Source organism: Notamacropus eugenii, chromosome 3, assembly GCF_028372415.1.
Source record: "Notamacropus eugenii isolate mMacEug1 chromosome 3, mMacEug1.pri_v2, whole genome shotgun sequence".
NCBI lineage: Eukaryota > Metazoa > Chordata > Mammalia > Diprotodontia > Macropodidae > Notamacropus > Notamacropus eugenii.
The window spans coordinates 440,792,187-440,812,863 of NC_092874.1; the positions used below are offsets into that span (position 1 = coordinate 440,792,187).

The window sequence follows — 20,677 nt, forward strand, 5'->3', positions numbered from 1 at the left end:
TCTGAATCACATTATTAAAAATATCCAAGAGTTGAATCTTATCTAATTTAAGAAAATTTAAACTCCAAAAACTTATAAAACTTACCCTCCACCCCCCCAAAAAAGGAATGAAAAATTCCTCATTTGGCTGACAAATGTGAGGGTTTAAGTAGCAATCTGCTTCATTTTGGAAAAAGGATAAAGAAAATTTGAAGTGGGCAGCAGTGACTAGGCAGGAAATATCAAACAAGGCTGGAGCACATTGTGTCTGATGGGCCTAGATCACGACCTCTGATGGTAACACAGTTTTCAGATCAGCAATCAGAGTTCAATTCTAGTTTGAGTTCACTAACGACAAGTTTGAATCCATTCGTGAAGGAAAAACACTGCCACCAGAGTTTTTGGTTTCTTTCTAACAAAGGAGGTTTTCACTCCAAAAGTTAGTCTAGTTTCCTGGTTACTTACTTCCCTGAAATGAAATATTGAAACGTCCATGCTGTCCATTTTCCCACCACCACCACCACCACAAGTCATTCCTAAGAATAACAATCTATCCATTCTTTCACTGTTTTATTCCAGCCCTACCTAGTTCATGAGATCCTAACACAAATTGAGCCTGCTAAAAAGGAAAAGCAGCTTAGATTTTTAGTGACCCATAACTGAGTCACCATAAGGCACTAACTGAAAACTTGGGCAGGAAAAATGCCCAACCATGTAAGAGTATCATCCTGCTCATTTTCTCTCCCCATCTCCATTCAATAGAGATGAAATTGAACAACAAAAAAAAAAAAAGGGGGGGGGGGGGGGCCAGAATTTAACCCAAACATGGTCAGGTTCAAGAAGCATGGCCAACAAGCATCACAACAATTGAAGCATTTGAAATCATGAAAAGCCTGGGAGAAGCATTGAGCACTTCGGCTCTACTCCACAGTTCTGTGACTACTGAAGTTCTTCTGGAGAGTTCATGTTACATTAAATTTTTAAAGCAAGGTCATTTCTTAGTTCCATGATATGATCCTTCAGAAGCTATTGGTTAGAAATCAGACATGGCAGTAGTGATTAGTGAGGGTTACATGGTATATTGATGGCAAAAGATGGATTTTCTTTTCTTTAAAAATAAATGTAATCCAAAATTAGGACAATGAATTACTGGGGAGCTATGAGACAATCTAACTATCCCACAAGAGAAAATATTGCTGTTTCAAAAAAAGTGAACCCAGTAAACCCTTCTGCAGAGGGATCTTAACCATAATCCCACTGTGAAGAGGTAGCGCCAGCCTCTATGACGAGAGGCAGCCCCTCCTCTTTACTGGCCTTCACAAGCAGTCTGCTGAAAAATCAGAGTCGTCACTTCAGCTTTGCTGTGATGGACTGTATTCAGTAAAGGGACAATCTATCAGCTACTCTTGATTTCAAATCTTAATAAAGAAATACAGGGGGCCAATTTTGGTTGTGTTTTGAACTGGAGAGAATAATTAAAATAATGTAAGAACAGAAAGGAAGCGCGTTGCTGGTCAGACCTGCCATCATCATCATTATTCATGGCCAGACTTTTGTAGTCCTTCTTCCACTTTAGTTACAACTCTGTATTTGCTTGTTTAAACGTCACCAAGAAAGATGATAGCTCAAATCAGGCCAACCATCTGATCAATCTGTCTCATGTAGACACTCTTGAGGGGGAGAGAATACCTTCTCTCATCAGGAATACGATTGCACTAGGAAGAAAAGAAAATTTGGGAGAAAATTAATGCTGAATTCCAATCCCTGGCTCAGCAGTCCATTGCCCACCAGTCCCTCATGTAGTATGGTTGGCTATGTATTCTTGTCCTTTGGTACAAAGAAATGACGGAAGAGATAGCAGATGTACTGGGCAGTATAAAGTGACATCGCAAAATATAAGCTGGAAGGGATCTTTAAGAACATTTAATTCTAATCCCTTCATTTCAAAAATAAGGAAACTGAGACAAGTCAGTTTATCTAGATCATATAACTATAGTCGGTGGCACAACTGGGAAGATAAACTGGTTCCCTGACTCCACAATAAATTAGTCATCCTAGAATCTGAGATGGCAACTTAACTGTCTAAAAATATCCCTCCTATCCCACCACCACCTATACTGAAGCCATGTTTCAAGTCTCTTCCTTTTACTACCCCGACATTCACAAGGCTATCCAAATGCTAGAAATTATATGCTGAAAGCACTTAAAACAGCTATTTTGGAGAAAAGGAAAGGACAAAGAACAGGGTCCATCAGTAAGTAGGACTGTCTCCTCTAAAGTTTTCAATATGTAACATGATATACAGATATATCACCCCAAACATCCAGTATTGGCATTATTCTGACAAATAGGCTCTCTCCGACAGATGTGGAAGGCCTGGAACAGAGACATTCAGAACACAGCAGAATTAAGAGTTCTGGGAAACTCTGCTTTAGGCTGATTTTAGAGGCTGCCCCACCAAAAAAAAAAACTAATTCCACTTCAGTCAAATATTGATAAGTCTTAAAAGTCTTAATTTTCTGCATGCTCCCATCAGAACATCACACAACCACCTCCAATTTAAAATTCCAATTAATAGTAATTGCTTCCCTGTCCCTCTTTCCTCCAGTCTCCTAACTGCTCAGCACCAGTATTTTTTCCACCTTCTGACCTTAAAAATGCTTACATTTAGACTTGAATTGATAACTTTTAAGTCCAAAGGTTTGGGTCTAGGCACACGTTTTTCTTCCTGGTGCTCCCCTCCCTCTTCTGAAAGGGATTTTTTCCAAGGAGAGTTCCGAAGATGTTTGTCCACAGACACGATATGTCCTTCAGTAGTAAACATGTATCTATTTCCAGATTGGTGCACTGGATTCTCTTCATCAAACAACTAGGGAGGGAAAGGAACATGATGCAATCCTCAAGCGGAAAGCCACAGCCCCAGAACTGACTTAGGTTCCTTCAAGACTTCCTCCTCAACAATCACTACAAATAAAAGGGGCTTTTAGGAAAAGATAGTAGCAATAAAGATGTACCACTGAATGTGTCTGTGTTACTCTATAGCAATGTAGTTTTGTAATAGAAAGGGAGGACAATCTCAAGCTGGTCACTCATAGGGAGGAGAAGGCAACATGACATGCTGGTTAATCACAAGGACTTCACTGAAGGTGATCAGTTTGACCAAAGGTGAGAGTCAGAACTCATAGAATCTTAGAGATGCAAGTGATCTCAAGTTCAATTCAACTCAACAAACATTTAGAGGCCTCTCTGAACCAAGCATTGTACTAGGTGATCTTATGATTCAGTTAGTGGAGAAGACCTCCCCTAAACACACACACACACACATGACAAAAGCTAGTTAACACTAACTACATCACAGAGGTGATAAGCAAAGTGCCACATGAAGTTTGGGAAAGGAAAAGATCAATATTGCCTAATTTGGAAAGGAAAGGAGCAGGGGAAAAATTAATAAAAGGGAAGACTCCTTGGAGGAGACAGTTGAATTAATTTGTATACATAGGATGTGCAACAAGAGCCTCCAGAATATCATAAGCAAAGACCTAGAGGTGAAACAATACCAGGAGTTTATATCAAGTTGTTCAGTTTAGTTAAGAGGGTAGGGAATGAAGAGGAGAGCAGAAAAAATGAAGCAGTCATTAAGCCAACTAGGAGTCAAGGAAGGGCATTGAGTAAAGGAATGGCATGATCAGACTCATGCAGAAGGAAGGTAAATCTGACAGCCAAGTGACAAAGGGTTTCACCAGGAGAAACACTAGAGCTAGGATGACTGATTAAGGGTTTACTACAATAGTGTAAGCAGGTGATAATGACAGGCTCCATTCTGGCAGCAGTGGGAACAGAGAGGAAGGGATACATTATTTCAGGGATGGATTCTACATGATTTAGTAAGTGATTACAGAAAAGAGGTCAGGGAAAAGTAAAAACACCAAGATTTTGGGAGTCTGGGATTTACAGTGACAGAAATGATCACACAGTAAGGATGAACAGGCTTAAGAGAAAAGATAAGCATGATTGTGGACAACCAGATAGAGATGTAAATCATTGACGGTAAAAGTCCAGAGCTCAGGCAATGGGGTCCAATTTGGAAATCAGATATTGAGGCTAAGTAACCATGGGAGTGACAGGATTGCCAAGGGAGAGAAGGGGGAAAGAAAAAGAGGACATGGGCACACAATTCAGAACTGGAAGCAATCTTAGAGGTCATATGGTTCAAGCCCCACAATTCAGACTACAGGAAATTGAGGTCCAAAGAGGAAAAGTGGCCAAGGTCAGAGGTAATAACTGTGAACCTGCATGTTGACCCCAATTGCAGCACTCATAACCACTACCCCAAACTATGTCCTCAGGACTTACTGGAAAATGCACACACCAAAAGGCAAAACAAGCAGCAAAAGAGACTCAAGAGGAAGGAGCATCCAAGAGGAGAGAGCAGCCAGGGTCAAATGCTGCCAAGAGGTCAATAAGGATGAAGACTGGGGCAGGAGGGACTAGGCAACTGGCAACCTTGCAAGAGGGTTGGGAATGGAAAGCAGATTTTAAAGTGTGAAGGAAGATGAAGCAGGACAAAGAGAGATCTTTTTCCCAGAAGCTTAGCAGAAAGAGGAAGACAGACAAGTCATATTGTAACAGAGCCCGACGGACCAGAGAAGCCTTGGTACATTCACAGGTATGAGAAGAAGACAATAAACGACATGTTTAAAAAATAATAATAAGCATTGAGTGACAGGAAGGGGAAGATTGTTGGGAAAAGATTCCAGAAGAGGGAAAAGGCCTGTGTTGAAGGGTAGCCTCTGATATGAAGATCCTATCATCACAGCACATTCACCTCACAGAATTAATGAAAAACTAGAGGCTCAGAAAGGATAAGCCATTTGATCAAGATGATCAGGTTAATTTGTGGCACAGCCAGAACTAGCACCTAGTTTACCAAATTCTTGGTCCAGAGAATTTAATTCACAAGTTTGCGTGTGTGCGTGTGTGTGTGTGTGTGTGTGTGTGTGTGTGTGTGCTCAAATCCTATATCTGACTTAACCATTCGCTAGCTGTGTGACCCTGGGCAAGTCTCAGTTTCCCTATCTGTAAAATGGGGATAATAACAATAACTTTATCCCAGGGTTGTTATGAGGATAAAACGAGGCAATATTTGTAAAGCATTCTGTGAAGCTTAAAGGATTACATAAATGCTAATTATTATTATGCTGTATAGGTGGGGGGAGGGGAAATAAGAGAGGAAGAAGAATTCTAGAGTAGACAACATATCTGGATGAAAGGATGGCTGGAGTACATGAGTCCAACTTTACAGATGGGTCAGGAACCAAATAAATGTCACTAATGTTGTCCTAAGCTTTATGGAAAACGTTCTCATTGAATGAATCACTTGAATGCAATACATACCAGATACAAGTATTTACAGGTCTCACTCAGAAAGAAACTTTCCATGCGGTCCTCTTTGGATTTGTCTATGACGTGATGTAAGGTAGCATAACCACATCTGCAAAAGAATCATGCTCTTAATCATTCACTTTCTAGATATAGTCTTCTAAGAGACTAATAACCAGACTCCACATAGACCACCACATGAACCTAGATGCTCTCTACCCTTGTTTTGAAAGGCAGTTAACATCCTAACGGGTTAATCGAATGCCAATGGAATACTCTGACATACAGACGAGACCTGGTTTCATTTTTGGCCTCGATTTTTTTTAACTGTAGTAACAAAAGACAATTTTAAGAATTTTTTTTAAGTCAACTAGAATTTGATTGAGTAACTAGGCTGTAATTGGTAGCAGGCTGTAACTTGCAAGGTAGCTACCAACAGCAAGATGATGCTATTCATTGCAATCTGAAAGTTTACAAACGAACTAGAGATTTTATACTGTGAGATCATAAGAGTTGGCAAGTACTTTCAAGGTCAACAAACTCACGTTGAAGAGAAAAAACTAAAGCTCAGACTTGTCCAAGGTCACCAAACTGGTTGATTGTGGAGTCTATGCTAGAGCCCAGGCCTCCCAACCCCTCATGCTATGCTCTTTCCAAGACACTGCCTACCTCCCCTTTTATTTCCAAATGCAATAAAAAATAACATTTCACAGAACAACTTAAAATATAGGGCCAACAAAGAGAAAGAAAGGAACTTTAAAACTGACTTGACTTTTGTATACTTTTCCAGGCTCTGAAGAATATCCATTCCTACATGGAGGTAAAATGGATTCTTGGTTGCCTAAAAAGAACAAAAATAAAATAAAAGGAACATAATCTAACAAAAGAAACAGAAAAATCACCTTAAAATATATATCAGAAAGCCTAGAGTACTGAGTATGGACATACTAAGGCTGATCAAAGGAAGGTAGACACAGAGCAAAATTAATGTTTTGGGGTACTTTAAGAAGATGGAAGAATTAGGAAAAATTCATTTTTTACATATCGCCATAACCCACATCTATAGTCTGTTTTGTTTAAATTTGCAATGGTCTTAGAACATCTTGCTCCAGGGATATTGACTTCTGGTCTCTGGCAAGCACAAGGTCAGGATCAAAGATAAAAACACAACAACACTCAAACACTCACTCTTCACCAGCACAGGACAATGTCAGGAGCTGGGCTTTCATTACCTTAAAAGTCAAACCCAGGTTCTACTTCTCTTTAAATAACTGGGAAAATAAAAAGCAGACAGAACAAACACTTTTTGCCTTCACCTCTGACCCAGGTCCCACCCCCAAAAAAGTACACAATCACACTCTGTTAACAACAGGAACCAGGCTTTCCAAGTAAGCTTAAAACTAGGTTGTGCTCAGACTCACCAAATTTTGGAGTCAAGAGATCTTAGAAATCATCTTATCCTCAACATTTCCTCAGTAATTTCCAGAAAAAAACTTCCTGACCACATCTGGTTGAGTGCTTTCACCAATAAATTACTCTATTTATACCAAGGAATAAGCAGCTATTTTTCTAGTCATTAAAGTTGCAAATCAAAAGGTCCTATTGAATTCAGACACATGTCACCTAGTGTCAAAAGTGGTACCTCTCCTGTCATTAAATCTCACAAATCCAGAAATTTTAGGTAAAGAATTTGAGAAATGCTGTTTTTAAAATGTCATGGATGTACTAGGCAATAATTTAAGTTTGAAAAAGTTAAGAACAGAAATGAAGAAAAAAAGAATGGTGAGAAAAGATGTAAAAGCTGAAAGGCAATAAAAATGACACAAGAGGAAAAAACAGACCAACGCCAAAAATGTCAGTTAAAAATTTATACCTTCACTTTTGACTGATCACAGATGTTATTTTTTACATTTTAAAAAACTCAAAAAACTTAAAGAAATGGTGTCTTTAAATGTTAAAAAAAAAAATGGATTGCTTTTCTTTCTGTTAATAAGTTGACAGCCCAAACAAGGAGTAGGGAACTTGCAGCCTTGAGGTCACATGTGGCCCTACAGGTCCTCAAGTAGGGACTTTTGATTGAATCCAAATATGAGAACAAATTCTTTTATTAATGGGATTTGCTCTGTGAAGTGTGGATTCAAAGGGCCACACTTGAGGACCTAGGGGGCCACAGGCTCCCCACCCTTGCCCCTAAACATTACATCAATCACTACTCTCTCCTCTTCCTTGGCTTTTCTCCCTCTTTCTTCTCCCAGGAAAACCAGCTGGGATTGCACAGGTGCTGCTGGCTGGACCCGAACCAACCACAGGCCCACTTTCTCCACGGCTTGGGCAGTGAGTGAGCTTTTAGAATGTGTACATACACCCTCAGGAAAATACATACAAGCATAATACATTGGATTAAAACTGTAGCAGGGGGTGACATTTCATAGTGAAGACTTCAATCTCAACAAACAATGTAATAACTTCCAAATAAACACTCTATCTATCTTTATACAAGGGTGCCTAGTGTACTTCTGAAGAGTTATATGAGAGGGTTTGTACTGAGAGAGGCACACTAATGTATTGTTGGTGTAACTCTGACCTAGTACAACCATTTTGGAAAGAAATTTGAATTATGCAAGCAAAGGGATCAAATGCCTGTGCCCTTTAACCCAAAGGTTTTACTATTGGGCATACTTCCCAAAGAGGTCATTCATAAAAAACAAAGTACTCACATACAACAAAATATTTATAGCATCACATTTTGTGGTAGCAAAGAATTAGAAACAAAGTAGATGCCCACCAACTGGGATGTAATAGAATATTACTGTGCTGTAAGAAAGGACAAGAGTGATAAAAACAGAAGCACAGAAAGACCTACATAAACTGACGATGGGTGAAATCAAAAGGATCAAGAAAACAATGTACACAATGACCAACAATGCAAATGGGAGAGAACGCCAATCACAGAACAAGGTAAAACGAATGTTCTAGAGTTACAGACTAGCCATAGCACCCAAAAGGAAAGGAAAAGATCCCTGCCCTCGTTACTTTGCACAACACACCGCGCATGTACTTTGCACATTACGTTACTTTTTGCACAGGTGTGGAACACTGCATGTTTTCGTATATTTTAAATGTATTGGTTTTTCTTTTCTTTCTCTTGCTGATTCTTTTTTCTCTCTTTTCCTTTAAAAAAAATGTTTGTAAGACGTTTCTCTGGGACAGGGAGAAGAGATTTAAAGGGGAAATTTAGGTGTGTTAAAACAAAAAATTTCAATTAACTTTTAATAAAAGAATAAAAGATGTAAATGAAAACCCAAAACAAGAATCCTCTAGGATTCCTTTACAATCGAGGACGTAAGAAAGCACAGTTCTCTGTCATACCTATCTCATGCTAGAACACAATCATGTGTTTTTTTTCTTCAGACTACTATATAAATTGACAAATATTTGTTGAAGGCCAAATTTCCACATAAAATATTGGTGCACTGTAAGTATTTATGGGTATGTGTACTTATAGTGCAATATAGATAGATTTCTAATGTGTATGCATGTGTGTGTGTAAATATATATATACACACACATATACATACCTATATATACAGACACACATATATACAATATATCACATGGATAAACACACATACATGTAAAATACATAACAAGTCTGTACTTTCCATCTACCCAGTTAAGCTTCAGAGTTACCTAATATACACAAAAGTTTAATTTGACCAGGGTCAAAAAAATCTACGTTTCAGGGGCTAGACGTAAACCTAGAGCTTTCTGATTCTGAGCCCAGCACTCTATTCACTATAACATACTGTTTTTGTTCTCTCCCTCTCCCTCCCTCTCTGTACGTATCTGTGTGTGTATATACACATATATATGCACATTATAAATTACAAATATTTAAAATATAATCGCAGATTATATAATAATTATATTGTATATAGTATATATTGTTTTTATATATCACATCACAAACATTTATCATATATTTACTTACACACACATTATGGAACCCCAGACTTAGTTACTTAACCTCTAACTAAGACGATAACATCCAGACAGAGCAGCTGTGGACCTGCATTCATAGTGGGGGTTTCCTAAAGGAACAAAACCCCAGGCCAGACCATACATATTTAGGTGGCATTTTTACATATCTACCAGACAGACATGTAAATATGAACACATACACACATGCATTTATTCCCTACTCTCAAATGAACTTGCATACCTGGTAAAGGAGATAGGTTGATTCCACCAGTTCTGGCCTCAGAGGGTAAAAAAGGACATCAGGGGCCTGTAGTTGCCAATTGTATCGCTCTGGGAGGGCACCATATCGCTTCCAGATGGCATAATAAAAGGCGTGAAGGCATATGGCATCTTCCACATCCCCTATTAATACCTAGAGAAAAGATTGAAAGGTAATTTGATGGTCAATTCCCCTGAGGAGAAAGTTCATCCCAATTCAACAGGAATGATTTTCTCCTCTTTAAAACTTTGCTGTAGCTTATGTACAGACATGGCTAGAAACATGCTGCCAATGAGGAAGCTAGGCTGGACATCTGAGCAAACAGAATTATTTGACCTAGACATCCTCATTTCATTAAAGAGTTTCAAACAGAAAGAATAGAAAGTTTTCAGAGGTTCTATAAATGAATGGAGAAGCATCTCAATTGTCTATCACTGGAAGAATTCAAAGATTACTTCAGACGAGCCTGTGGAGTGCATTTTTGTGCTTGTCCAAGGTGAGAGCACTGGCCATTGCCAAACAATGAAAAGGTCATACTGGGAAACTTGCTCTCCTGCATTAAGGACGAACTGAGCAGCTGTGCTTTCTCTGCTCAGGTGTCTCTGATGTGGCTTTACCACAGCTGATTCTCTAAGCCTGTCTGCACAAAACTGCCTCCTCTCAACCTCCCGGGAAGCTCAGATTAGGGCATTTTGGCTGCAAAGAGCTTCCAAAAGAGTATATGAGAGAGGCAGATGCTTCACTACATGCTTTAAAGACCCACAGCACAGCATCAACAAAGACCTGCCTTAAGTAGCAACAGAAGACTTCATCAAGGACCCATATGAATGGACAAGAAAGCAGTCTGGTCATGCACTGCAAGTGAGGCAACTGACCCATGACCTCATGACCCAAATACTGAACTGGACAGTAGGAAAGAAACCTGAGCAAAGCTTCTTTCTAGCAAGCTGAATAGCTCCTCTGTGGAGCATCTGCAGTAAGACAGGGACAAGAAGTGTTTAGGATAATAACTCAAGGGAGTTCAAGGTCAAGATCATCCTGGAAACAGGCAAACCCACATCAAGGAGATCTTCTATTGTTGTTAACTAGACCTGTGATTTCATCTACAGATAGAGCTACCAGTGAGAAACTCCCTCCATCCATCAAGGCAGATATGAGCCAGCTCTGACAATGGAGCCTTATAGAGTCCTCCAGAGCACTGAGAGGTTCAGCCTGTGTCAGAGTGGGATTCAATCCCAAGTGTCCCTGACTCTTTGTGCAGCTAGAGATCCATTATGCTACAGGTGAGATTGGAGAACCAGCACTGACAGGGACAGTGGGAAGTGTCTGCAAGTTCTGCCTTAGATAGGCTGGCCACTGAAAATCAAGGATCGTAAAGCAAAACCTACTTTAAATGAAACTCAATGTTTTCAAGTAGAATGGAAACAAATATGTGCCTGGCGCATTGTTAGTTCTTAATAAATGCCTGTTTAATTAACGGTAGCATTAGGTCATAGACTCTCAAGCACTGAAAGAAATTTCAGAAGCCAGACTGTCCACCTACTGTCCAGTAGAGGCCTCTGGGGACTTCTCATGTCGGCTGACAGCTCCTAGGGATAGATAACTTACAACCACCCTTATGGGGCAGCTGCAGTGCTTCAACAGATCTCCTTCACTGTTCACCCATCATTCCTAATGACTTTGCCTACAAGCCAAAGTACTCCAAATATATGAAGAGTGATCACGCCCTTGGGAATTGACAGTCCAGAGGGAAGCACTAAAAACTCTCTCTCTTGTGGAGATGCTATTCAAGCTGCCACAATATCACAATGTTTACACACCTATGACAATATGACCAAAGATCCGGTAAATCTGATTATCCAGATCTCATTAGCTTGTATATTCTGGGAATTCTCCTATCTCCTCAGCCCCCAAACACACTGAGGGGAGTCTGGCAAATTAGATCAACTAAACTTTAAATGATGTCCAACTTTGTCACACCCAAACAGCACAGCCAGACCCAGCTCTCACTCTTTAACTGTCTACTTTGTGAACTCCCAGCTTCTCTCATGCCCCCAATCCAGACGCCAGAATTATAGAGCGAAGGTGGGAGAAGTCATGAGGACACCATCAGAGCCAAACATGGAGCGTCCCAAATTCACTTCAGAGACAAAGAGAAACTTGCAGTTTGCCTGTTTGGTGCTATCTATATTTATCCTTTTTCTACTGGTATAACTAAAGATCCAGCTACATTTGAGAGAAAGCAATTCATAAAAAAAAATTTTGAGCTCTCCCCGCTCCAAGTTGTATCTGCAAAATATCTGCTTCCAAACCCTTAGTCATTATAAGCGCACTGCCTCAGACAAACTGAGGCCTGGGAAAGGCCAAGGTCACCCCCACCGCATCCCAAGCCGTTGCCCGTCATCTTGACTAATGTCTTGCCACTGGACTTCAACAACTCTGGAGGAGAAATAGAGAGGTTGATGACTTTTACACAGCTCTGCCTCACTTAAATTCGTTTGCAAATCAAGACATCACCCTTCTGATGTGATTGGTCCTCTTTGAGAACAGACAAAACAACAGCTTCCAAATTGATCTGTGTTTGTTATTCCAGTTCTGATTCATTCTTAGACACAAGTTATTGGCTACAAAGGTTGCAAAAAAAAAAAAAGATCTTAAACAAGACATAAACAATTCTCAAAGGTCATTTTCCAGCTGGGGGCATCAAATAAGTCCAGGAAAGCACAAAACCAAAGCAAAAAGCATTCTCTGCTCCAGAAGGTGGCATTACATAAACCTACCTGCAATCCAGGGAAAAAAGCCTGCAGAGAATCAATCCAGGTATTCATCAGGTGGCCACTGAACATATTCACATTCACATAGAGAGGAGGGTCTCCTTCACCTTCATTACAAGCTTCCCGGCTACAAAATTAAACAAAGTAGACATTGTTATGACAGGTCCCACAATTTTTGAAGGGGATACTATGTTTAAGTTAAATTATCTCCTTTAAAAAAAACACACCCTTTTTAAAGTAACTTTCATTCCTGACTATAAGGAATTCAGTATAATGCAAATTCAAATTGGGCTGTACCCAAGGAGGCTTGGTTATTGAAGTTCGCATACGGGAGATTCTCTTCTCAGGAGGCCTGGAGTTCAGGCTCTAGGTCTATCATTAAGTAGCTGTACGATTCAGAGCCAGTCATGGCTTCTCTGAATCTGTTTCCTCATATCTAAAAATTGTAGAGTTGAAAGAGGACCTACCATATGTACCTAATAAATGCTTACTGAATTGAACATAATCATCCAGGTCCCACAGGACGGACCAAAAAATCTGCTCTGGCAGCTATGTGGTACACTAGATTGGAAATCAGAAAATCTAGCTTTTGGTTCTGGTTCCTGACTAGGCCTCTTAATTTCTTCACCATACAAAGGGGGAGATGGACAGGACCATCACTAAGATACCTTTCAACTCTGACATGCTATGGTTCTATGACTGCACAATCAAAGCTCAAGCTTATTTCCATTTTTTTCCCTCCCATAAACAAAAATGACCGATACTAGTTTGTTACAGTATCACAGTCTACCTCCAAACAGTGTGATTTAAAAGGGAGCTCCTACAATATGAGCCCAAGAAAACCCTGAGCACCACACAGCACACTGTGGAGTCAGCCAGGGCCCAGACAAAATGACAGGAAGAAAGCCATTACAGCATGGAGAAGGGAAGGGGGAGGGGACAAGCATTGATATGGCATCCACTGTGGGTCAGGAACTGTGCTAAGCACTTGACAAAAACTACAAAGCAGTTAAGTCCTCCACAACAATAATCTCCTGACCTTCTGAGCCCATATAATGTGTAGTTCAGAAAGAGAAAAACATGGTCGATCCCCTAGATAAATAATGACAATTACCTGGACTAATTTTCAGCAGCACAAAAGCAAAAAAACTAAAAGGGGGGTCAAGTGTAGAAACGGAAAGAGGTAGAGAAAGGGAAGAGGAAGGGAAAGGGGAAGGGGAAAGAGAAAGGAAAGAGGAAAAGGTAAGAGGAAAAGGAAAGGGAAAGGGTAAAGGAAGGGGGAAGAGGAAGGGGAAGATGATAAGCAAGCAGAAAGGGAGTGGGCAAGAGGAAAGAGAAATAGAAGGGGAAAGAAGTGGTCAAGGGAGGAAAGAAGGCAAACAGCTTGAAATCTGCAAGGCAATTTCAGAACACTCTCATTTGTTTTCGCAATGGCCAAAAGAACTGGGCATTAGGTACACATACCCTCTTCTTAAATAGCTCTGAATACTCCGATAGGCAGCATTAAACATCTCTAGATCATCATCTTCTCCAAAGAGAATGTAAGATTTCAAGAGGTACTCATAGAAGGAATCCAACCCAGCACCAAGGCCACTCTGCTTTCCAACCCAGTGGCCTGTCTGGATGTTCACAACATTCCCTGCAAAAATATGTACAACATGGGACATTTCAAAGTTCCATTATCCAGCTCTTCTATCTCCCAACCATAGACTGTCATCTGACCTATAGGAGTACCCCCAATTTGTAGCCAGTGAAAGAAGGGGAAAACCTTGGTTGTTAAATTTTAATTCAGCATGTCACAGGACAATGAATACTAAATTGGGAGTAAAAGGACCTACGTTTAGAATCTAGCTCTTCAACTTGTGTGACCTTGGGTAAGTCACAACCTCTCTGGACCTCGATTTCTTCATCAATAAAATGAAAGATTCAGACCAGATGACATCTGAGGTTCATTACAATTTTAAGCCTAAATCTGAAGTCTCCTGTGAGTTACAGTCCTAATTTTCAACTCTTTGGAGCAAAAGAAAGGTACCAGATCATCTGCCACATCAGACTAAGCCAATACAGATGATACAACTACAACTGGGGGAAGGGACAAATATGAAGCCTAACAAATGACCAAATCTTTTATCAATGATTAGCTGTGGTTCATAAGTATCCAGGTCAAGGATGACAAAGACTATATACCCGAAAAGTATTATCCAATACAAAGCATAACATTAGAAATGAAACCTGTTTCAAAACTCCACCTTGACCTCTTAGACTACAAAACACATATACACACACACATACATACATACACATGCGCACGCATGTCCTTCAGATTTAATTTAGTCTAGTTTTGAGGTCTGGGTTTTTCCCAGAAGGAGATACCCCTGATGCTGCCAGTATATGTTTAAAATCTAATTTTGGACATGCAGAAAATTCTCTCAGAGGCACTTCTTTTTATAGTGTCCTCATTTCTGAGTCATTATGATTTATTTTTTAAAAGGTATGTGCTCAGAGAGACGTCACTTCAAAAGAGAGTCTTAACAGATCTCTCAGCCATACTCAAGGGGAAAGGAACCAAAGGGGAATACAAATGGATCCTTACTCCTGAGGAGGAGGTGCAGAGAGAAAAGAGAAGTGAGAGGCACAGAGAATGGGGAAGTCAAAGGCAGAAGAAGGAAGGAAGAACAGTCACTGCACCTAGCAGTCCGGTTTCATTGCTGCGAAGATTCCAAAGGGCCTTCACTGCCCGCCTGGCCACCCACTCAAACGTTGAGTCCCCCAGCAGCCGGCTAAGAATTCCAAACTCCACCAGCAAGGAGCCAGCGCCAGCTGTACACGTCTCATTATTGCTGTCAGGGGGGACGCCACTCTTGAGATTCACCTGGAGACAGAACAGCACAGGGGCTAAGTAGGCAAGGCCACCTGACAAGACTGTGAAGTGTGACAGAAAATTATTACAAGGCCCTGATCAGCTACGTGTCTCTGAAATCCACCTGTGTGGCCTCCTGAAACAGCAATCCCTGCATACCAAGCAACTCTCAGCAAGATCAGTACCCACAACGTGATATTAATGTAGTAAGAAACCTTGAACTTCTTGTCCCTTGTGGGATTACATGTCCCTGGCACCCACCTGCATGCTCTACCCAGTTCTGGTAAATACACCTTATTTTGCATAAAGGAATATTCTTGGTATGTGTGTACCTAGTCCTGGAGAGGGACTCTGCTATTTTTAGCCCTACTGGAAAGCACCCTTTTTGCAGGTGGTTCAGCCACCTCTGTCAGAATAGGCATAGGACCCCTGGAGATCCTGGGTATCCCCAGAGAAGAGGATGGCCTGCTATCACACATGACTGCACCATGACCACGTAACTTTGGCTATTTCTGTCCTTGCTGCTTGTTTCCTTGAGACTGCTGGCTTCCCTTCCTCTTCCCCGATTTCACCCTGCTAATAAACTGCTTGCATCAGTCTAGCAGGTCAAGTTTTATTTAACAGGAATCCTCAACCCTTCCAGACTTTTCCAGGAACACCTGTCTACAGCCCCGGTCAAATGAAAATAACTGTCATTAGGAGGATGTATAAAGCAGGGAGAAGTCCCAAAAAGGAAGTTAATGAGAACTCTAGACCTCTACGTCATTAACGAGAGGCTAGGGGAATCTTTACAGTGACACCTGCTAAAGTACATCACTGCAGACCTAGGGGATTTCCACTGCTACAGTGATTCTGAGCATAGGGGTCCAGGGCAAAGAGGAGCTATAAAATCACCTAGAATTTACAGGATGTTATTGCAGTGCTTTAAACTTACTCCCATTTACATCTAACAACACTTTATTTCATCATCAGGCAGGTTCTAGGCTCTGCTAGTTCTCCTCACCACCCCAGGGTCTGACTCACTCCCCTGAGGAAGCAGCTCACAGTTATAATGCTACAAGGATAGTTCTCATATTTAAGTCAATAATGAGGCAGTCGATCTGCTGGATTGTGGAAGCCACATTTGAAAGAAACTACCCTTAAGGCCTTAGTTTCCATATCTGTAAAAGGAGGAAGTCAAGACCAGATGGCCTCCATCTTCAGTTTTAAATCTATTACCTTCTGAACTCACTCAGCAACCTTTACCTAGAACCTAGTGCATGCAGGATTATGCTAAGAGGGCCTAGTCTAGAACAATAAGAGACTGAAATCAAGATCCCTGCCCCAGGAAACCTGTTATCTAGTGAAAGATACACAATCACATGAAATGACAAAGGGACATCCACAAGGCAATGCAGGCAAGCTTAAAGTGTAGCATTTGGAGGGCAAATCTACAAGATATATTATTCCCTAACTATCCCATCCCCTTACTCTGCTCTCCACCTCACTATCACCACCACCACCACCACCACCACCACCCTGCAAAAAAAAAAAAAAAAAAAAAAGGTTTTCAAAGAGTAGAAAGAATGTTACACTACATGGAAAATCTGAAGACCCAATGCAAAGGAGTTCACCTACCCGAGGATAGGGAATTCCAGTTTTTGTATTTTCAAAGGCAGGGAGCAATCTTAATGCCAGATCCCGGGCCATATGCAACAATTCATTATCATAATCCTTAATTGTCATGTCACCAAAGGGCTGTTTGGAGTCAGTTATTATTCTATGGGCAGAAAGGAGGCTTCCAAGGACCCTATTGTGAATAAGAAAAAAAAAACAAAGACACTTGTATGTTATACATGTAAATATACTTATAACCCAAAGGAATTAGGCTTCAGTTTCATTTTCTGTAAAATGAAGTAGTTATTGATATCTACACTCTCATAGTGAAATCAGAATGGCAAAAGGTTGTATTTTTTATAGAAGAGGCACAGGGTATGACCTGGAGTGAGAGAAATGCATTGGGCTACCACCTCTGGACATCCATTTTAGTCCTAATGAGACACAATGCATTCTTGCTGATCTGTGTCACTCAGGTGTAGAAGAGATGTTTCATGGGTAGGTCATTTCAAAGGACACAAGGTATTCTGATAATCCTGATCATTTACACACAGGTTCCAATTATTCCCAGGACCAAATAACAAGCATTTATGTGACTATGCTCCAGGCACAGTGCTAGGTACAAGAATTACAAATGTCAAGAATGAAACAAACCTTGCTTACAAGGAACTCACAATCTAATGGGAGAGACAACAAACCCATATATAGGTACATTCAGAACAAGTAGAAAGAAACACCAATAAACACAAAGTACTTAGATGAGGCAGAGGGGGCATCAAGAAAGTCTTTCACACTGAAGGTTGTGCTTGAGCTCAGTCTCAAAGGAAGAGAAAGATTATACAGGGCAGAAGTGAGGGGGGGAAGGCATTCCAGGCATGGAAGACATGGGCAGGGCTAGGCAGTGGAATACTGTATATTTTTCCCTAACTATCCCATTCCCTTACCGTGCTCTCTACTTAAGGAACAAAGGTCAGTTTGGCTGGCGTAGGGAAAAAGAAATGTCTAATGAAGTTAAAAACACAAGCTAGAGTCACGCTGTAAGGGCTTTAAAAGTCAAAAAGAGAAATTTATATTTACCCTGGGAATAAAATAGAGTCACTACAGTAGAGACAATAAGGGAGAGGCATGGCTAGATCTGAGCAGCCAGGTGAAAGACGGGCAGGCAAAAGCGGGGGGCAGGGGGGACTTAGGGCAAGAAAACCAATCAGACAGCTATTGCCACAATCTAAATGAGTCATGACAAGGGTCTGAACTAAAGTGACTACTGTGTGACTGGAGAGAAGGGATCAGAGGGGAGAGGTTTGTAAAAGCAGAAACGGCAAGATCTGATAACTGACTATAGATGTGGAAAAGTGAGAAGTCGAGGATAATGCTAAGGTTACAAACCTGGAAGACTGGAAGGATGGTGGTAACCTTGACAGAAATAGGGAAGTTTGGAAAAGATGATGGTTTAAGAGGAAAATTGATGAGTCTAGTTTTGAACATATTGAATTTAAGATGTCTTTGGCACATCCAGTTTGAAATGTCCAGCTGGCAATTACTGATGAAGGCCGGAAGCTCAGGGGACACACTGAGGCTGGATCTATTTATCTGTGAGTCAGTTATACAGAGAAGATAGTCAAACTCATGGGAGCTAATGATGTTATGATATGTGAAAGTATGGTGGGAGGACAGGAGAAGAGGGTTTAGGATAGATCTTGGGGTACACAAAGAAGGGGCAAGATACAGAAAAAAATCAGCAAAAGAGACCAACAAAAAAGTCACATGGTGTGAATAATGTGATAAAATTCTAAAGAGATGGTATGCAGAAGAGGGTTTGTCAATACTGTCAAATGTAGCATAAAGGGCAAGAAGAATTAGAACTTGGGCAAAGTTATCAGATTTGGCAATTAACAGATCACAGAAAACAGAAAAAGTCATTTCAGTTGAGTTTTGAAGTTGGAAGTCAGGTTACAAAGGACTGTTGGGGAGTGAGCGAGAGAAGAAATGAGACCATGAATACAGACAGCTTTCTTCCTAGGAGTTGGATCAGGAAAGGGAAGAAAGATATGGAACAATAACTTAAGGGGATAGTTAAGGTTTTTAAGGACTAGTGAAGGTTTTTCAATGTGGGGGAAAACTTGGGGAGATTTGAAGGCCACAGAAGGATAGAAGTTGAAGATAAGATTAGAGAAAGGGGATGATTAACTCACAAGTGGGGAGAGAAGAGTAGAGGAAAGATCAGAGTAGAAACCATAAGAAACAAGAGAAGGCTTGGAAGAACTCAAAGGAAATAGGATAGGAAATCTATTAGGGGAGAATAAAAGGATTGCCTTGCTAGAGTGAGAGCTCAGATATAGTTGGTTTACATCTATTAATAAGGTATCCAAGGCAGCAGAGGTGTGTCATTTCCTCCAGCTCTGTTCACCAACACACACAAGTAGGAGCAGAGGAGATAGTGGCTGGGATGGAGCAAGGGATGAGCAGCTATAAGACAAGGGGCAAAGAGACTTGGGAGTTGATGACAGTGTGGAAATGAAAAGGTTAGCTACAGGACTGACAACTGGGGTGGGGGATGAGGGAAATAGAAGGAAGAAAGTGAAGTCAAAGCAAGGAGATTGGGCAGATGAAAAACAGAGAGCAGAGAAACTGGAGGTTTAAGGATAGCTACAGTCAGAAGACTGTCGGAGGTCTTGATAAAGGAAGTGAAGGACACTTCTGCACAAGGCTGAGATCCAAGGTATGACCATCCACATGAGTGGCTGAAGTGAAATGACACCAGGATTAAAGTCACAGAGAAAGGCTGTGGGATTAAGGAGACTGGGAAATTAGGCGATTTAGTGATTCTGAGGGAGCATCAACATGAACGCCAAAGTTCCCCAATAAATGGGAAGAAACAGTAGAGGATAATACTCATTTTTTTAATTAAAATGCTCCAAGTGCGAGCGATAAAATTTATCTCCATTGAAGCGCTAGCATATCTCCTCAAAATTAAATTCTTCCTCTTCAGGAAGATATAGACATCCAAGAAAAACAGGACTTTGTAGTCAACTAAAAAAAATCTCCCTCACCCAAGGCTCACCTAGGAGCCTGGTTTGGCTGATAATAGTATCTTCTTTACCACTGGGTCTGAGTAGCCACAAAAAGGGGAGGGGAGAAATGAAAAAGTGACTTCTGAGGACACAGGTGGTTTCTAAGTTAACTGGCATACTTCCATTAGCCCAGAGATTTCTCCGAATGGGGCTTCCTATGTCAAAAATAAAAAGGGTACTTTAAGTTAAAAAATAACAACTTGGCATGTAGCACTACATATACGGAAAAGCAGGTCCACAGTCTGCAGTACTTCTTAAAGATAAAGAAGGCAATGCACAAACAGAGAGGCTCCCCTGCTCTCAGGGCTCACCAAGGTCTGGGCCCAAAAGGCCATGGGCTGGGGGCCAGTCCAAGCTCTGAGGCAACAACAGATGTGTCACTCCACTTCTGTTGAAACTCAATTTCCTTAACTGTGAAATGGTGGTTTCACCACTTGTCTGCTAGCCAGGGCTATCATAGGGAAATATCTTTGAAAGTCTTAAAGCACTAGAAAAATGAGTTATTATCATAAAAGGAAAACAAGACTGGTCATCAAGGGAAACAATTTAAATCCGGCAATTCTAGAGTGAAACAAACATATGTTTTTAAAAAGCAAAGAAAAAATATTCTAATCACATATTTAGCTAGTTTGAAACTTTTTGCTTACCATTTGTGTAAGTTATGTGACCTTTAGGTCACTTCAAAATGAGGCAGCTAGGTGGCACAGTGGTTACAGCACTGGGCCTGGAGTCAGTAAGTCTTAAGTTCAAATCCAGCCTCAGACACTGACCCTGGGCA

General features: G+C 40.8%; 1 protein-coding gene across 2 annotated transcripts in view; it reads right to left on the reverse strand.

Annotated features, from left to right (window-relative positions):
- Positions 1-534: 534 nt before the first annotated feature.
- Positions 535-20,677, reverse strand: part of EDEM1 (ER degradation enhancing alpha-mannosidase like protein 1) — a 32,512-nt gene continuing 12,369 nt past the window's right edge. The window contains exons 4-12 of one of the 2 annotated variants that reach the window (XM_072598610.1): positions 16,850-17,021; positions 15,061-15,244; positions 13,837-14,011; positions 12,379-12,499; positions 9,581-9,751; positions 6,126-6,199; positions 5,374-5,470; positions 2,645-2,848; positions 535-1,694 (exon numbers count right to left, since the gene is read on the reverse strand). In XM_072598610.1, the coding sequence (XP_072454711.1) occupies positions 1,605-1,694; positions 2,645-2,848; positions 5,374-5,470; positions 6,126-6,199; positions 9,581-9,751; positions 12,379-12,499; positions 13,837-14,011; positions 15,061-15,244; positions 16,850-17,021 (1,288 nt within the window). In that variant the 3' untranslated portion in view covers positions 535-1,604. The remainder of the gene's footprint in view (positions 1,695-2,644; positions 2,849-5,373; positions 5,471-6,125; positions 6,200-9,580; positions 9,752-12,378; positions 12,500-13,836; positions 14,012-15,060; positions 15,245-16,849; positions 17,022-20,677) is intronic. The other variant, XM_072598611.1, reaches the window with a different exon arrangement.